This window comes from Morchella importuna (genome assembly GCF_003444635.1).
Source record: "Morchella importuna strain M04M26 chromosome Unknown Morimp01GS002, whole genome shotgun sequence".
NCBI classification, from domain to species: domain Eukaryota; kingdom Fungi; phylum Ascomycota; class Pezizomycetes; order Pezizales; family Morchellaceae; genus Morchella; species Morchella importuna.
The window spans coordinates 2333577-2352206 of record NW_025763399.1 but is presented as its reverse complement, the minus strand read 5'-3'; the positions used below and the strand labels follow the sequence as shown (position 1 = coordinate 2352206).

General features: G+C 47.2%; 4 protein-coding genes across 4 annotated transcripts; 1 reads left to right on the top strand and 3 right to left on the bottom strand.

Moving 5' to 3' along the window:
• Positions 1 to 6275: 6275 nt before the first annotated feature.
• LAJ45_01461 (uncharacterized protein) lies at positions 6276 to 7712 on the bottom strand (the record flags this gene model as incomplete). Its single annotated transcript, XM_046111055.1, has 2 exons — positions 6276 to 6737; positions 6798 to 7712. The coding sequence occupies 2 exons, from the start codon at positions 7710 to 7712 to the stop codon at positions 6276 to 6278; spliced, it is 1377 nt and encodes a 458-aa protein (XP_045976233.1).
• A 2136-nt stretch (positions 7713 to 9848) lies between these two features.
• LAJ45_01460 (uncharacterized protein) lies at positions 9849 to 11087 on the bottom strand (the record flags this gene model as incomplete). Its single annotated transcript, XM_046111054.1, has 7 exons — positions 9849 to 9927; positions 10006 to 10119; positions 10187 to 10191; positions 10282 to 10429; positions 10479 to 10480; positions 10538 to 10668; positions 10769 to 11087. 7 exons carry the CDS (start codon positions 11085 to 11087, stop codon positions 9849 to 9851), a joined length of 798 nt encoding a protein of 265 aa, XP_045976232.1.
• Positions 10259 to 11474, top strand: LAJ45_01459 (uncharacterized protein; the record flags this gene model as incomplete). The annotated part of the gene is made up of 3 exons (XM_046111053.1): positions 10259 to 10445; positions 10557 to 10688; positions 10759 to 11474. 3 exons carry the CDS (start codon positions 10259 to 10261, stop codon positions 11472 to 11474), a joined length of 1035 nt encoding a protein of 344 aa, XP_045976231.1.
• Positions 11475 to 12281: 807 nt separating this feature from the next.
• On the bottom strand, positions 12282 to 12683 carry LAJ45_01458 (uncharacterized protein; the record flags this gene model as incomplete). The annotated part of the gene is made up of 1 exon (XM_046111052.1): positions 12282 to 12683. The coding sequence occupies one exon, from the start codon at positions 12681 to 12683 to the stop codon at positions 12282 to 12284; it is 402 nt and encodes a 133-aa protein (XP_045976230.1).
• Positions 12684 to 18630: the final 5947 nt, after the last annotated feature.

The following is an 18630-nucleotide window of genomic DNA, read 5'->3' as shown; positions in this document are numbered from 1 at the left end:
CGTCATTGCTCTAGTCGCTGTTGCTGTTCAGATCTAGGAATGTTATAATAAGAGCACAAAGGTAAATATATTGAAATAGTAGAAAATTACTAGGATTCTATGCGGATCATGATTCTTACAGAATAGGCTTGGCGCGTCTGTAAACGATTGGCAATTGGAGAGACAATCAATTGAACCATTTCGCTGCCCTCTATGATTAATTCTACATTTATAACGACATCTAACCACGCCCTGTGAACATAACTCCAAACTGCTCTTAATAATAATACCGAAACTGACACGTACCACGTTACTCCAGGATTCCGACAGGCTCCAGAACCAGAACCAGAACCAGAGCTCGCCTCTGGCTTCGACTACCAAAACTAGCCAATGCTTACAAACAATACCTGGCCAACAACCACCCACACCATCACCGTCTGTTCATACTTATATGTCGTCTTCTTCCCATACATTTACACCTTGTCCATGCACTCCCACCACTCCCTGCTCTTTTAATATGCGGGATGTCCCAATAGCACAGCAATAACTAGCCACCGCGAGGAATAAGTGTTTGAAGTGCCCATTACATCATGGGGTCGGCACCAAAAGTAACACTAAAAAATGCCCCGTGGCAACGACTGCTTTAACGACTATTTTCACGACCTTTTATTATTCGAACGCCTGAGTACTCCCTTAAAAGTAAAGTCTACAGATTAATCACCTGAGTGTATATGTATACCTACGCAATGCAATCATCACTAGCTATAGGTCAGATACTGAACTTATTTATATGCTCTATCTGATCTGTTTGCAAGCACATGTACCTAGGCGCTTTGGAGCATCTTTTCGGGTTATTTCTTTATGTAATGTTTGAGTGATATTTGATTTATGGTGCATGTTGTCAGCGGGGATGTTTTTTGGAGTTAATGTTGAGGGAGACGGAGGTTGGGGGTAGTCTTATGAAAAGCAAAATTAAGGAGCTGCTTGGGGTGGCTGAGATTTTGGGTCTTATTCAACTATCCTTGAACTGGTTCCGTTATTTTCTGTCGGCGCTGTGTATTGGATGTGTATTTTGGATCTCTTATATATCAAGTCTCGAGCTCAGGATAGAAGGGTACATGTATGGAGTGGTTAACATGAGGTACCGCATAATTATATATAATCCGCCATCAAGATTTAGAACCCGGTACACCCTCGCGTGGAAGAAAGGGGTGGTATCACTTTATATATGGGTGTAATGTTTAAATCCAATATGTGTTTGTGCTTCCAGACTGGGGTATTAGAACACTCTAACTTTCAAAATACTCCATCAATAAGGGAGAGAATGTTCGTTCTGCGCCAGGTTGATAGAGGTAATAATTGGATTTTCCTTTCCGCAGTGGTCAATCATTTCAACTTCGATCTAGGCAGCGTGCATGGCTGGTTCTAGCATGCTGCTTCCCCACAACTGTCACATGTGGTTTTTAGGTGCGGAATACTGTAATTATTCCCCAACTATCCGACACGATGAGTAGCTAATAGAACTGTATATACTAAAAATAGGTGGTAATAATAAGTTTTAGACTCTCCTAATGAGATATTCTAAACCCTAACTCTGGAGAATAACTCTTGACAATAATATAAAAATTCATGTCACATATAAACCTATATAAAAATAATACAACCCGGAGATTCGAATTCAAGTACTCCCAGGACCGAAATTACAACATTAAATCCTGATGAAATTAATAAGTTAAAAAAAAAAAAAAAGATCATCACATCCCGCGGGTGCCCGAGTGATCGGTTGTGAGATTAGTCATCGTTCACGATTGATCACTCGTGCTAGAGATCGATCGACGGAGAGTTGCTTCTTCGGTAAAACGGATGAAACGAGCTGTACCACCACAAGATCAGAGGGGAGGGGACTCATGTGTGGGTAAGATGAATTTTTTTCCGACATGGCAGAGCAGCTCAAAGTATCCAGAAATGTTGGACAGTCGATCATTACTGCATTTAAGTTTCCAGACCAACAGCTTATTAGGATAGATCTCCAACGCGGGGAGATTGTTTTTCCGGCAGTGGAGGTAGCGTCGTCGGTAAAGATACAAGTAATGATCGATTACTTAACCCCCTCCGTCCGTGGTTAATCACTCCAACCTCTATCTTTGACTCCGCTCTAAATCGATTAATATACATATGTAGTTATAATGATGGTTTAGGGCCCGTTTAACAGCTTAAGGCGTTGCTATGCATGGACCTACATTCTAAAATTAAATGTTACTCATATGACCATGTGAAGCGGGTAAAGCTAGTGTGGCCCATGAGCTGGCTCGAGTTGAGTCAGGCAGTGAGCTCGAGCCGGTGGCCGTGGTCAATGATCGATACAACAGGAAATCATTCTGCCAAGACCAGGAATTGGCGATGGAAGATCAAGACCAAAGAGCAGGAAAAATAACTAGCTACATGGAGCTTTTTTCTGCAATTTGAGGGGTTAGATTCCTCAGGAAGACGATAAGTCTATGTTTAAAGTTCCCACAACTTCTCGGAGCATATCAAACTATACATAAATTAGGCTCGGGTTCTCTGTGTGGTAGGGCTCGTTGCGAATGAGCCGAAAGCTCGAGCCCAAAGCCCGGGCCGGCTCGGCTCATAGATCACAGTAGGTCATAAGGCACTTTCTAAAAAAGTTGATTACTGCCATTTCTGGCAAGTCAAGTCAACAGCCCATGTGGTTGGGTTGCATGCAGGTAGAGTGGTCGAGGCTATGTAGGCGAGGCAGCTTTCTATTTTAGTAATCAATTGGGAAGATCGATGGCCATTGCTTTCAACCTTTCAATAAAATAGTCACGCCGTGGTAGAAGATGGATTATCACTTAAGCTATCGAGAAAATGCTGAAACACCCCCCCCCCCCCCCGGGGGCCCGGGGGGGGGGGGGGAAGCAAATTCGCCGGTGCGCCTTTACCCGTACGTTATCTCTCATCAAATAATAGATCTCTCATAAAATCCGATTCCTCTGTTATAGAGGGCCAGCGTCGATAGCTGCAGCTTAAGGGATACAAATTGTAACTTATACAGCCGCTCACCTGCATCATGCAGCCAAAGTAGCCATGTTTAGCTACCCGAAGCAACCATCCAACCTCATCCAAAAAATTCCAAAGTTTCAAGGACAGTTGGAAATTATCTCAAGACAGAGCCCAGAGAACTCTAGAATTTTAAGTCCATTCTTCAGGTGTGTGAGATCTAAATTTTAAGGTCATGATTTGAGTATTTCTGGTTTTGTATGGTGTTCCCATACAAATTTTGTGTTGCAACGGCAACGAAAATTTACCAAAACTTCTGTATATACCCCGAGTGTACATACATACTACTGACTTCAATACACCCAACCGTCCAGTCTCGGGCTAGCCAAGACTGAATCGTGACCAGATGTGCAGTCTACTTATCTTGCACTAGTCTACAGTCTACCAGCTACGGTCTAACTATGGATTGCATTCAGGGTTGGGTTGTTACCTAAGTCGCGTTCTTGCTATGTTAAGGCGGCCTCAACTTGAGCTCACAGGCAATGCACCGCAGTCAAAGTGAACTGAGTCAATATCAAAGTAGTTCCACATTATACTCTTCAAACTTCACAAGGATGGAGATTCATTTAATCACCATGATCATCATAATAAACAATATTACTGAACTCCTTTACCCAATCCATGATGCAGTCCATGCATAGTCCGGTAGTCCGCGTCCTCCGGAAAATTTTCGCAGTCGACTGTCAACCGTCCTGGCTTGGCACAGTCGACCACAGTTGACTGCGTTGCTGTAACATACTAAAGGTTCTCCTAGATCCTATCCAACGGTAAAAGACTACAATACCACAACCACCAGCGTGCGCACGCAAATCCTCGTATTATCCCTATCCTCGAGGCTTCCATTGCATTAGAGGAAAGCAGTTGACCCATGCAGCTAACAACGTTGCGTCTGTTCCTTTTCACTTTGAAATGGAAAAACGGGGATCAAATGAAAGCCTCTATTATATTCAATCCATTCAGTAATAGTAGGCTGCGCAGACGGATACCTAGCTGGCTCCTACCGGTACAAGTTACGGTCTAGCCCTACTAGTGCCAAGCTTGCCCGCGGAACCCTGGGAGGGCTGTACAGGGCACGGGCCTAGTTGGCTTGATCGTTGATCTACAATACCGTGTTATCATAGCTACAGTAGCAAAAATCGGGATGAAATTACTACGGTGGGACTGCCGCATTTTGGGGAGGTACAGTAATGCTGCCGCATTTGTAAGAATGCTAGGGTAGAGATGGCATTTGATTTAGAAATGCCGTATTCCTGCGGCATTCACTTTCCTGCCCAAATTCTATGCCTTCTAACTGCGCATTTTATCTCCATTGAAGCATCTCAACTTCACATTAAATTATCACCAAGATTTCGAACACAATAACCCAATTCATCAATAGGTCCATGAATTTACGTCCCTCGTCAATGGGCTACAAAGACTTAGGGAATACTTTCGAAAAATATTTTTTTAGTTCTATGTGCCCTTATTTTATACTGGTCTGATACTTAATTGAGCGACGAAGATATAATCGATGGTGATATTAATGGCGATAATGATGATCGTGAGTCGTGATGATCACCACTCTAAACTAGGTCTTGCTGATGGGTACGAGACTAGGACGAGCCTAGCTTGCTGCTAGTATGTACGCGTAGGAGTGCGGACTACGTACCAAAAGTGTGGCCGCATCATGATCACCTATCCGCAGTGTAAGTTATAGCATTGCTTGGGCATTTATAGAATAGAGCAGTCTTTTAAATGCCGCTTTACAACCGCATTTGAAATGCCGCAGTGCTGCCATAGCACTGCGGTAGTAATTTCACCTCGATTTTTGCTACTGTACCCACATGAATGTAGCTAGGGATGATATTTAATCGTCCCGGATCCGCTCACCAGCATCCCACTCACTCTGTAAACCCCATACATCCAGGAGTCTAGATTGCAAAATTTACGATACGTTAACCTGAAATTCTCAGATCAACATCTTCTAGCAAAATATCGAGTATACGTATATACACCAATATCAGAAACAGCCTCAATCTACAATTCACTCGTAATGGATTCGAATATAAGCATGGGAGAGATGATTGCAATGATAGTGAACTTTATCAACATCATGATCAGTGTCACCGCCGCCGTTCTTCAATACTGCGAATACCGCTTGAAAAAGAATGTGACTACTACACGTATATGTTTGCCTTTATGGTTGGATCTCCTACTGTGTTAAAATTATGCCGGATTGAGTATATATATGTACTAACAGGCAACGGTTTCATTAGGAAATATACAGGCGTAGGGAGGAGTCAGAACCAACAACCCCCCACATAAGTACCCCGCGGCCATCACTATCGACGACGATGACAAAGACGACGACAGGTCCCCTTGCAATTGTCTCTCAAATTAACCCGCCTATATCGTCCTCGCACGCGGGTAATCCTCGCAGCCCCTCACCGACGCCATCTGCTCCTAAAGAAAGGCTAGCCAATGCCAGGTCAAACAATCAATAAAATATGGATCAGGCCACATATCGTGAGTAATTATCTAGTTTTCATCGCCATTGAGAATCCTTTTAAATTTTGTCTGTCAACAGAAATAGGAACAACGCAATCCCGCGCAGCTTAACTTGAGGAACCTCTTTTACGGCAGGCTGGAGGCCTCGAGACCTAGGGTAAAAATAAAAAAAACATCTGGAGCCAGTTCCTACGATGGAAACACCAGTTAGAGAGAGGAAACAGCGATGCACAAAGCGAACCGAGAGAGTTGGGGATAATTAGGGTTAGGGGTGTTTTCGGAGGTGTTTGGTCAGCCACCATGGCCTCCAGATAGACAAAATCTGCGAGTAGCTAGTAATGTATCTAGAGAAGGTATTCGAGTACTCAGAATTAATTTCAGCATTACTCTAAGTTGTGATGCAGAAGCTGGGTTTAGGAAAATATAAAGATAATAAAAGCATGGATCGAAGATGAGAGATTTATTGAGTTGGGGGCTTTCTCATGGGTTTAATGGGGTTTAAGTTTTTTTTTAATATTAACAACTCAATATTGTAATAAGTAATTTTCCAAACAAATCCTTATGATCTTTTTTTATGTGTTATCTTCTGATTGTTTAAGCTACAACCCGCATGAAACATTAATAGCAGAAACAGTTAAGTAGCTCCATCTATGCTTTCCCGAAATTACGTATAGCCACATTTAGCCAACTAAACAAGCTCCATGTAAGTATAAGTATCTAATAAGTGTCAATGATTATTACGACACCCTCTACGTGCTCCCACCCTTCACCATAGCCGCCAACACCGCCGCCCCCAGAATGCCCCCATCCCGCGCCTCCACCAGCGTCACTGTCGCCCCCTCCTCACTGCCCCGCATCCTCCTCACAATCTCCCTCATAAAGCCCTCGCAGCGCTCCTTGAACCCCGGGTATTTCTCCAGTATAGTCCCCGTGTACCCCACGACGATATCCACGCCATCTTCCAGCTCATCGTTCACGCCCAACACGCCCACTGTCGCTGCCGCAACAAGCGCTGCCGCCCGCGTGCTGATCGTGGTACACACGCGCTTAAACACCGCCGCCGTCTCTAAGCCGAGGCCCCACCCGCCGTCGGCACTGAAATAGTCGGCCAGCAGCGCCAGGGCATCCGAGTCGGTGGATGCGGCCTCGACATCACCGCACAGCTTCGTGTCCACCCCGTACTCGTGGTACATCCCCGCGGGCAGGGAGTGCTGCGTAAACACGTCCAGCCCAACCAGCCGCACAAGCTCGCCCAAGTACCTGCCACCCACCATTTCCTCGAGCGGCTGGAAGCCCGGTTTCTCGTTTCTCGCGTCGAGGTGCCTGTCCCAGTCCGTCACGTAGGGCTGCAGCGGCGGTGCAGTGCCATTGATACTCCACTCTGTGTTCAGCAGTATACCACCCGCGTTCCCGCCGGACGGCTTCTTGGCGGGGTGTAGCTTCCCGATGGGACACATGCATGTTGCGTTTGTGCCAGTTCCTGCAATAATGCCAGCGGCAGTCTTGGAGTGCGGGGTGGTGTGCGCATAGGCGGCAGATAGCAGCGTTGCGACAGAGTCATTCGTGATAGAGACGATCTTTATCGCGGGCTCTCCCGCCGCCGAGGTCTGCGCATATGCGGTTGTGAGAAGCGCGGCGAGGTCGTTGGTGTTTGTGAATGTGAAGCCCTTCCCCATCGGCATCAACAGCGCCGACGTGTGCGACGTCTGCTCCATCGGGAAGCTAAACGTGATACCGAGCTCCATCACCTCCGCCGTTGTTGACGTCTCGCGGAGGACATCGCGGATGCGCTCCGAGACCCAGTGGAAGAGGTCCTCAGCGGTGCTGGATTTGAGGTGCTCCGGGATGTTCCAGCTGCCTTGCGTGGGAATGCACAGTCTCTCACCGCCCGTATCGAGAGAGCTCCTACCAAAGAGCTCGACGACCCCGACACGCAGATTAGTCCCGCCGAGATCGAGAGCGAGGAACTGGCCCGTCTCATCACCGCTAGGGAGCACGCGCACGGGCGTGGGCAGGAACTGCGATGTCGAGGTGAGGGCGAGGTCATGGAATGTGGCTTCGAAGTCTTTGGCGAGCTGGGGGAGGTTCTTGAGTGGTGCTTCAAGCTGCTGGAGGAACTGCAGCAGCTCTGCATCTGAGGAGGGGGCAGCGGAGGGAGCGGGAGTAGGAATTGCAGACGGCGCCATGAGAGGAATAATGAAGCTGGTGGAAATGGGGGGCTATTTATCGATGTCTGTCCCTGTCGTGTGAAGTCGCGTGCCGGCACCCCTGCGGTTGCCTATCGGGAGGGATCGCCGGTGATGTGCTACAGGGATTCAAGTGCTTCTTTCTTGGCTAACACATCACGTGTGCTCGATTGAGATATTGCCTGTTCTGCGCCCCGAGTGACAGCTGAGAATTCCCAGACAACCCAGAACATTGTCAGCAGATAAACTGTGTCGATATACACAGCTTAGCTTAAACCCCATACGTAGAACCCACGGGTGTTTCCCGGGAAACCTTATATTGTCCGCGAAGTGCTAAAGCCCTCAAATCCATCAACGGTAGTCAGAGGTCTAGGACTTTCGGGTTACAGCTTGAGGATAAAAAAAAAATCGCTGGATTGAAAAGCTAGAGTTCTTTAACAGTACTATACTAGCTGGTTGAATTAGTACTAGACTTGTTGAAATCCCCGATTAAAAAACCACCCCGTACCAAATCCTATTGCTCCGGCTTGATCCCAGCATCTCAAACGGGCTCCCTGCTGGACGGAAAGCTGGGATGGAGTTGGAAACACCTTTTGTCGGCCAACCAATCAAATTGCTTCTAACTCTGGCCCTGGCCCGGTTCTGGCCCAGTCTGACTACCGTTATTAGCTATCTACTAAGGTTCATCGTGATATTTGTCAAAAAGAACTCACACATAAATCCAATTGAACCAATAGGAAAAGAAGACCGAAAGACAGGTGCAAACCCCCTCTCACTCCAAGCCACACAGAGCATTAATAATTATCCGATATCAACACGTGCAGACATCCAAAGTGCTGGGTGGAGTTGGTTGTTGGCGTGGGATTCTACTACTGGCGTGGGTGATGTGGTGAGGTTCTTCGCCCTGTTGCGTGTTGCTTGTGACTGTGACCGGGGGTAGTATGCTTACTTCTCTTGTGTGTTGGCTTGTAGGTGAGGTTTGGGGATGGGGATGGGGCACTTCGTGGAAGGTGGCCTTGGTGATGGTACCGGTGTCCACAGCGTAGCTTAAGTACGTGTCACCTTTATGATCTGTATGTGTAGTAATAGGCACGTACGTTCCTTCGCCATAGAATCATCCATCCTGTTACCCACACATTGAGTCTTCACACAAACCAAACCAACCCACCCAGCCCACCACCGACCTTCCCAGCAATAAAAATATCTACCCCAGCGTCCCATTGGACAACTACTATTCCCAATACAAGCGCCGATCGCGACCTAATTCGCCTAATTCGCCAAATCCCCTAACCCTGCCTGCCGCCAATCGTGTGTGGCCGAGTGATACATGGGGTATCACTCGATGCAGTATGATCCCTGCGCTGATTCGTCCAGTAGTATCCGCTGGTGAATGTCCCTCCCGCGGCACATGTACAGGACAGGACCATCAACCCTATATAACTTCGGGAATCCCGCATCCCGCCTAGCTACTTTGCGGGAACCAGCTTGCATGTTTTATATGCTATCCATGGTCTGTTTGTCCAGAAGCCATGGTAGTGTAGTCGGTTAGCATACCTCTTAGAAAGTCAGCCTGTAGGTTTATAGCTGTGAGAGAGGAGACTGGGGTTCAAATCCCCATCGAGGCATCATTCATATTTTTTTTTTTTAATTTGGGGGAGGGGGCTCTTCGTCAGGGGATCTGGAAGAGACAAGAGTAGATGGAACATATTGTTAGCCACGTGAAGCTAGACTAAGAACTCTGTACATCACTTAAAGTTGTTTAAGGCGTATATACATTCACTCTAGGCGTGTGTCGCCTGCTACTAGAACGAACTGCCGTTGTATATCATGGAATTCGTGATCACAAGGTATCACTCGATACCATACCCTACATAATCAAAGATCCGCATCCTACCTAAACTTATCGTATAATGCCCCACCGTTTGATCTGATTCTAAAAAATTCCTTAGTTTCACTTACAGTCTCATTTAGTGTTTTCCGGGGTGGGTATGAGACTATGTTTCGCTTTAGCTCCGTACCTTCACGTGCACGAGCAATGCGTCATGAAAGCTCACTCGATAGAAATCCCCGTGAAGTTGGGTCCAATCTCAACTACATGTAGCTGACATCCCTACCGACCGATTCTGAACAGTACTGCTACCCGACGGGTCCAACTCGGAGATCTCGTATTTGACCGTCTGATAACTCGGCTTCGCAACAAATGACAGTAGCAGCACTAGGTCTAGTAATCAATACCCTCCTCAAGCCACATCTCCAACTATTCCCCCACGCCAATCAGAACACAAATACTTACCGTACCGCAACCAAGGCCCCAAAATGGCCCCCAAACCCCACGTTCAGCCCCATGGGGTGGTTGTGCCCAGTCCTTCTCTGATTGGCTCCCGCTAGACGAGCCGCTGCCGTGTGACTTCAAGAAACCTCCGCGCAGTCGCCTGCAGGATATGATATAAGAAGGCATATAAGAATCCACCTACCCCACCTTTTTACAAGGGAGCAATTAACGTCAATCTGGCTCGAACTAGCCACTACATACCTACTATTTTCAAATGGCAGACAGGCACAAACTTACCTGGGACGTGGGCCCGACGATCTCGGCGAAACCGCTGCCGGACGGGGTTGAGAGGATGTTTATTCCATCGCCGGACGGGATGCTGGAGATTTTGGTGGCTCTTCCGGCGAGCACGGGCTCTGGGTCGGGGGAGGAGAGACCGCCACTGCTGTTTGTTCATGGAGGTGAGTGTCTGCATTGGTATTTTGAAAACAAACATCTAGATTTCTCAGTCAGCTAGCTTGAATATCACGGTGTAATTGGTATTGATGCTGACCTCTTTGATATAACACCAGGGTTTGGTAGTGCTACCTGCTACATAAATTTTCTCCCCTTCTTCGCCTCCCACGGCCACCCAGCCTACAGCCTCTCCCTCCGCGGCCACGGTGCTTCCCATCACCCCGGGTTCTGGAAACTATACTGGACCAGTACGTTCTCCCCCCGGCTGTACCCCTCCCTCCCTCCAATCCCTCCACACCCCCTTCTAACCCTCCGCAGCCAAACATACCCTCGCCCTCGACATCGCCACCGCAATCACGCACATCCGCCACCTTCACAACATCACCTACCCCAGCACCCCCACCCCCAACCGCCAAAACGGCGTAATCCTCTGCGGCCACTCCTCCGGCGGCGGCCTCTCGCAATACCTCATTTCCCGCTCCCTCGAGACCGTCGGCGGTCTCATCACCCTCGCCGCCGTTCCCGGCTTCGGCTCCTATGGCGTGTACTACAACTGGTTCGTCATGGACCCGTGGTTCGCAGTGCGCATGTACTTCCGAGACCTCTTCCACCCGCGCTCGCCGCTGTCGTCCACCACACTTGTGCATCGGGCGTTTCTTGGCGCGGGCTGCCCGACGGAGCTGGTGAAGGAGGTGGAGGAGGATATGGCAGAGACGGAGAGTATGATGTGGCCGCTGGGGATGATGATGCAGTTTGTGGATCCACGGAGGGTGGTGGGGGGTGTGGCGCCGGCGTTGAGGTGTGGGAGGAAGGTGCTGGTGGTGGCCGGGAGCGAGGATAGACTGATGGGAGTGAGGATCATGGCGCAGTTGGCGGCGTGGTATAGGAGTGCGTTGGAGTGTGTGTCAGGGAGGGTGGAGGAGGGGACGGATGTGGTGAGGTTTGAAGAGGTGAAGGGGAGTGGGCATCATTTGATGAGGGATGTGGCGTGGAGGGAGTGTGCGGGGGTTATGTTGGAGTGGTTGCAGAAGTAGGGTGGTTGGATTTCAATGATTGGACCGATGTAGCCGGGCCTAGCGAAGATGTTAAATATAATAAATATAATAAATAAAATTGGTACAGAAAGAAATGTTCCTCAATAATATAGCTCCTGATATGTACTGGTACGCGAGGACAGATCTAGATGACATAGGATACAAATCGATGCGGATGTATATGTACATCTACATACTACACCCCGAGAGCTTGGTACCTACCCCAACTTTATAATTACCTGATACATGTATGTGCGGACCTGTCAATAGCATGTAGAGTACCTTTTACGACATCTGCAGGGAACCTTCATTTTGTAATATATGTCTTGGCGCACAGCTGCTCACTCGGCTCCTCTAGTTGGGCAGCCACCACGAACATTTTACTTATTTAAAAATACTATTAGTTAATTGAGTACATAATTACTTAATTAAATGAGTAGGGCAGAAAAACAAGAAACAGAGAAATGTATATACACAAAAGAAAAAAATCGAAGCCGCATCGAGAACTGTGTGTATGTTGTGTATGAGAGAGAGAGAGAGATACATATGGGGTCCCTTAGTAGTAATACGTTAAATTAGCAAGCTCAAGCCGTATATATATAATATCTATTTCTGCGGCCCTCCCCTGCTCCCCACTACAGTTAAACGCCCCTCCCCGCTATAATTAACTTTCTATAAATGTAGAACAGCATCTTTATCTCAAAATACGGTTCCCTTCCCGTAAATGTGGAACAGCAACCCCACCTCAAAATACGGCCGCATTGCTTGCACCATCTCCCCATCAGGGCATGTCTGCATTATCTTCCCCTATATGACAACCGTATGCCCACATGTGGGAAAGGCCTTGTTCAAGAGGTCAACCTCCTTCTGGCCCGGGTCGCCGGTACCACTCAGACAGACAGCCAGACTGGCTATGCCGGAACTACCGAAGACCTTGCAGAGTGGTCTGTTTGGATCGCGGCTGGGGATGTCGAGCATGTTGGGGAAGACCTCAGAGCGGGGTCTAGTCAGGCATTCTTGGAGGAAATTACTGGCGGCGGCGGAGAAGTCGGACATTGGGATGGTTTCTTGTGTGGGCCGTTTTCCGCAGAGGAAGGTGGTTTGGCGGCCAGTTTCGTCAGGTGGGGTGATATTGGCCAGCGTGGGATAGGCGGTGAATGTGATAGTGAGGAGGAGGATGATGAGGGTGTTGAGGAGAGGAATATGCATGGTGGTGAGTTTGTGGTGGTTATGTGGTTTTTTTGGTTACGTTGGAACTAGGGTGGTGTAGAAGGGCTGGAGAGATGGACTGTGGAGATGAGTCTGTGGTGAAGTTGGTCCTGAGTGCCGTATGTACAGCTTGGGAGACTAGCTTCTGGATTGATATGATGGTGGAGTCTAATGTTGGCCTGGTATATGCATGTACGGTACATGTACCGGGATAGCGAGTTGTTTTTATAAATACACATAAGAAGGCGCGCCGCTCATGGACCATTGTATTGTTTGTTTCGGATGCGTAACACTCCTAGTGAATTTTTCTATACGCGGGGACCCGTTTCAATCGTATGCACCACTGACCGTGGTAACTGGTACGTGGGATGCATCCAATACAATGGATTGATTAATCGATAACCGATTGATTGTTTTCAGCCCAGAGGCTATGGCCAATGGAGATATACGCAGTAGCTATAGGTATAGATGGACCAAGCTCTTGTAGTGACGTTACAGATCTGAAAGCTTATAACTAGGGTGTTTTAGGTTTTGGAGACCTAGCATTTGGTAGCGCTAGTCAGTAACTAAATGGAGGAAGGTGGACAGCGGAGTGATCTTGAAAGACGTCAATCAAACAACCAAAAAACCAAACAACTGAATGATCTTGAAAGAGAAAAGACTCACAAGCACGTAGAAATTAAACTCGGATGCGTCCCGGTATTGGCACGGTATTAGACTAATTTTAGTGCGTAGAGGGTGAAATTTTTGTTAATGTAATATGGTTAAATTCGAGCTGATTGCTATGAAGTATATATGGATAGCAGGAAGATTCACCTAGCCGGGTTACGTAGATATAACGCTTATATAATTATACGTAGCTGTCTGGTTTATCTGTTCTATTCGTATCCCATGAACCGTAGAAGCCTGAGGTTCCAATTGGGTACTTTGCAACTCTAACCTCGATAAAAACACAAAAACGATATAATCCAGCCCTGTTCACTAATAACAAAGAAGCGGGAAAGTTTATCAACCGATCCCAATAAGAGCTCCTAATATAGTACTCACGAAGCTGGTGTTGCTGTGAATTTAAGAAAGGTCACTTTATTTCAAGTGGGACCCAATCGGGTCCTTAACTCGGTTGCTACGGTTGATGGGATAGCGCTAAGTGTTCCTTCCCCACGATCGAATACAGTGTTGATAACGTGTAATGACTACATGTAACCAGATCACCTGCAATACCAATATCATCCCAGCACAGGGGTCACATATATACACATGTAGACACATACTGTGGTTCTTTAGCTAAATGTAGGCCTATAACTAGTGGAACGTTTCTTTCTGGGCAAACTGTGAGGATACAAGACTGTCGATAATGGTTACTTATAGTCAATAGTTAGAAACACATACAATTAATGAAGTAATCAATCATCAATAGTACTTGGAAACACTGGAGGACTTCCCGTAGGCTATAGAAGCTGTTCTATTCCTATTTTTTTTTCTATTCGATAGGATAGAAGCAACCAAAAACAAAAGTGGTTTCCCGTAGGTAAACAAAGATCTCTGTTCTATTCGATCACTAGTCCAGTTGTGGAAGGTGCAGGGATTGGATTTGTTGCAACGAGCAATAGACATCATATAGAAGGAGCAGAGCAGATAGAACCCACCCCCTCGAGGGAGGGTCCTAACGATAGACAACTGGCTGATAGAAACCCCATGTTCCATCCGTTGCAACCTCGAATAGAACCTAAATAGCAATAGAACAGCTTCTATCGCCTACGGGGAGCCCTCCACTGTATACATAGCTAGAGAGAACACTAATGATCAGCACTTTACAAGTAGAACGGATGTACTCTTCCTCTAGCTCTGTTGTGATTTATGTGAAGACCAGCCACAACCGTTACCTAGCCACAGCAGAGGGAGCTTGAATTTAACGAGTGGTCCGTATTCACATGAATGCAAGCCAGACACCAAAAAGGCAATTTTGCTTTGAATTAAGCTGGCATTCCCTTATGATTCAATTTAGCCTATGTACCCAAAAACGGTCCATCTCTGCTCCTTCCTTGTCCCAGCATACCACACGTACGGCCTCTAGGTGTTACATATTTGGGGGGGGGGGGGGTCCGCCGAGGACTTTCGAACTGCATACAGGGTCTTCCCTAGCTGTAGATCTATACTTATGTATACTTGGAGACCCGGATCTACCACGGATGTACACACTCTACTCTACATGCTCTCCATTCCAGAGAGCTAGCTAGCTTCTCCATCCATCCATCCATCCATCCATCCGGCTAAACCTAATTCCATAACCCGGCTCCAAAAATCGAAAACCCAGGGTATGCAGCTAGCTAGCTATGACTGGTAGGCATCGGTTCTGCGGAACTACTATAGAGATAGGAAAAGCCCGGCAAGCTTTATAACCTCTGATCAAGCAACAGCTTAAATAGTGATGGGCCGCACGAAACAAGCTAGACGACGACACGAGACTAGAGGGTATTCTTAGTTTCGTCTTAAATTATTGACCTTTGGTTTCGGTAGTTTCGTAGTATCATAATACGGGGTTTTACTCTTTTGTTTTGTCTGGTAGCTAGTTAATTATAAGTCTCGTGATGGAGAGATATAGATCAACCTCAGACGGTGCAATACATTGTCCCGGCCGTCCTTCCGTCCCACAAAGCTGGAGATACGGCATCTTCAGAAAGGAGTCATACAGGAGGGATCTGTGACTACCAGCTTGAAATTATGGGGGAGCGAAAATTGCATACGTGCCCGAGTACCGGCTTGCAAGTCACTCACTGGACCCAGGCCAACCCGTGCCACAACTCCATACATGTAGGTACGTATACAGAAACCGGGGAATGTCGTATACATGTCCCACCCCAGATCTCCTCACGCCCACAATCTGCACACTAACCCCCGAGATCTCTCCGGATAACTGGGTACCAAAGGAAGCCTCCCCCCCCCCCAACGAACAACCTCTCCAGGATGTTGTCTTCCCGTGCGTATCACGAGCGTATCAAACGTATATCAAAAGGGCCATTCCACATACGCAAGGGCCACTACAAACCTGGAAATCGTGTTAGCTAGCTCTTGGGCGGCCTACAAAACCTAAACATACCTCGGCTCACCTTCACCGGGTACCCAAAATATATATTCTCAAAGTCCGCCATATCCGGAAGGAAGAGAGAGGGTTCACATCCCGTATTAAAACAACGTCCCCCACGGCCGGATCGGCTCTTGGGTTGTCACCGTCGCACAAGATGACCTCAGCTACTCTACTCAAGTGCGTGTATGTGCCGATATACCTGTGGGGGCCGCGTGTGGAGTGATAGCACAATATGAAGGAGCAGCTAACATAGCTGCAAGTTCCTATAGATAAACCATTCCAACAACCCGACCACCTTCGCTATCCCCAATTCCATCTATAATTATTAAAAAAAAAAAAAAAAAAAAAAAAAAAAAAAACACCGCAAAACCTACCAGCTACCTCCATAAACCCTCATATCATCTTAGTTTTGCGTCATGCCGCCGGGCCAGCAACCGGCAATCACAAAAAATCTCCGCTAGCTCGTGGCCATCCCGATCATAAAACAGTTATTACCAGGAGAGTACATACCGGCCAGCCAGTTAGGTTACGGGTGAGTGACTACATGTACCTGAGTCAACGCTAGCTGGGATACCCCCAACTCACTGCAGCCCGGTTCTTTAATCCGAGCCTGACGTTGTGGCGCGTGGGATGTACTCCAGGGGGGAAGATCGAAGGGGGAGGTATTAGGAGAGACGAGAAGAAGAATGATCTGGGGACCGGGGCCCTGCGTGTGAGACTTGGGGAGATATAGCGATTTGGGGGGGGGGGGGGGGTGTTTCAGAGCTTAAGGTGATCCAGCGGGTGAGAGGGGTAGTTCGAGCATACCGGTACTGCCGATTATTAGATTATTGGGGATGTCTCATACGGAAGTGGAATTTGGAAAGAAGAGATAGTCTGGAAGTCTTTAAGAGGCGTTCTAATAGGTGTACGAGAGCATGCATGCTTATGATCACTTACTCGAAGCATTTATACTCCATAACTTATAGTTATGGGTGAGTCGATACTGGTGAATTAATTTATTGGTATGTACCCAACATCATAACCTCAATTCCAATATCGTGGTACTATATGTATACAGAATACAGATGTGCAGGTTTTACTGATACTTGCAATTGCAGTGTGTATACTCATAACCCGCGAGGAGAAGAGTAACTCATATTCCACGCCTCACGCTCGTGCTCTACCGCTGCAGATATCAAGAATACTCCTCACGCATATATTCATTTTCCACCCTCCTAAAAATCTCCTTAGCCCGCCCAAAAAAAAAAAATTACATATAAAAAAAAAAACAAGCAAAAATATATAACCACCACATAGCATTAGGACTCAGATTCAGATCGATGCAGGGATATGCCCGGTGTTCTAGATAGGTCACCTAATAATCACTCAGCAATCCCAAGCCCCCACCTAAACTCTTTTCTTCCTCCCGCGTGCGCGCACGCGCACCTCACCTATATCAGAACACAGAACATCATAATAACGCAACGCACGCTCTCCTGACATGTATTCGATATGTCTGTGCTCCCGATCTCGAGGAACATATTTTCGGCGGCTCTGGCTCTTGGCTGGGGGGAAAAAACGGGATGGGCTCAATTGAATCAGACGCTCCTAATAAGTCAAATATCATGCCTGGTGATGAACTCAATATCGATAATTGATCACCAACCATCTACATACATATGACCTAGCAAACCGTTTCATCCCGCAGAGCAAAGCTGTGGGGGTCACCCTTCCCCCTTCCCAGCCAAAAGTAGGTACCAGAACCCCGAAACAAGTTCAAACAACCACCGAGACAGGCGCAGAAAACAACCTCCCGCGTGGTCATATCTAAGCTCTAAACTCCAACGAGAGTATTATCAACTGCTCTGCATATCCATCTGTTTCTGCCCCGCGCTGTTATACCCACCCAGGGTGTTGGTTCCCCCTCCTGTTCCTGTTCCTGTTCCTGTTCCTGTTCCTCCCGTCTCAGAGAGTACATAGATGACCGATGGTGGGAATACCTACATCTAGCTGTAGAACCTTGTGTGTGTCTAAGTACCTACCTCCATGTCCCAAAACGGCGCAAATATTCCCCGCGATGCACGACGATGACGTTGCAGGGCGTATGTCACACACAATTTAGAAATTCGAAATATTCTTCTTTTCTGTCTCAGTCTCTCAGGTTTTAAGATGGAATCTCCGGCGGATGTCCCACCCACCCTCTCTCCACCCCATCCCCTTTATTTCCGTTATATATGGAGTATGGAGGTTACTCTACGCAGAGCAGAGATCCTGAGGCTGGGTGTGGATTAATTGGATAGGTACCTTGACTGCAGTGGTTGGGGCGCGCGCCACCTTGTTTCGTCTTTGTTCGCTGCGTCGTTGTGATTATATGTGCATACATGTAGTTAGCAAAAATAGCGGAGGCTAGATAGATGGCTCAGTGCAGTCTTCCTTCCCTGTGCTCACATGTATTTGGTTCGCGCCAAGGAATAGTAGCATACTGATATCCCTCCATGAGTTGAGCTGAGCCATGAATTCATGGATCTCTGTGTACGGATCAATGGAAATATTTAGAGGTATGCCGGAGGGGCGATAGAAAAAGAACCGTTTGTAATGTTATGAGGGCCACGTACGGATATACGGATATCTGGTCATAAAATCACGCCCATCGCAGTTTCGGAATTAGGGTCTAGTCTGAGAGAGATATAATTAGTCAAGAGATACGTTATCTTGGTTTATGATAGCTGCTAGGTATTTGCTTGAATACACAGTATACGTGCAAGGTAGTTTTATAATTAACTATCAATCTGATATTATAATCGAGAAGATATATCGGCCAGATAAAATAAAGCCTCTGATAGAAAAATGTTTACAAAGGAAATTTAGGGAGGAAAGTCG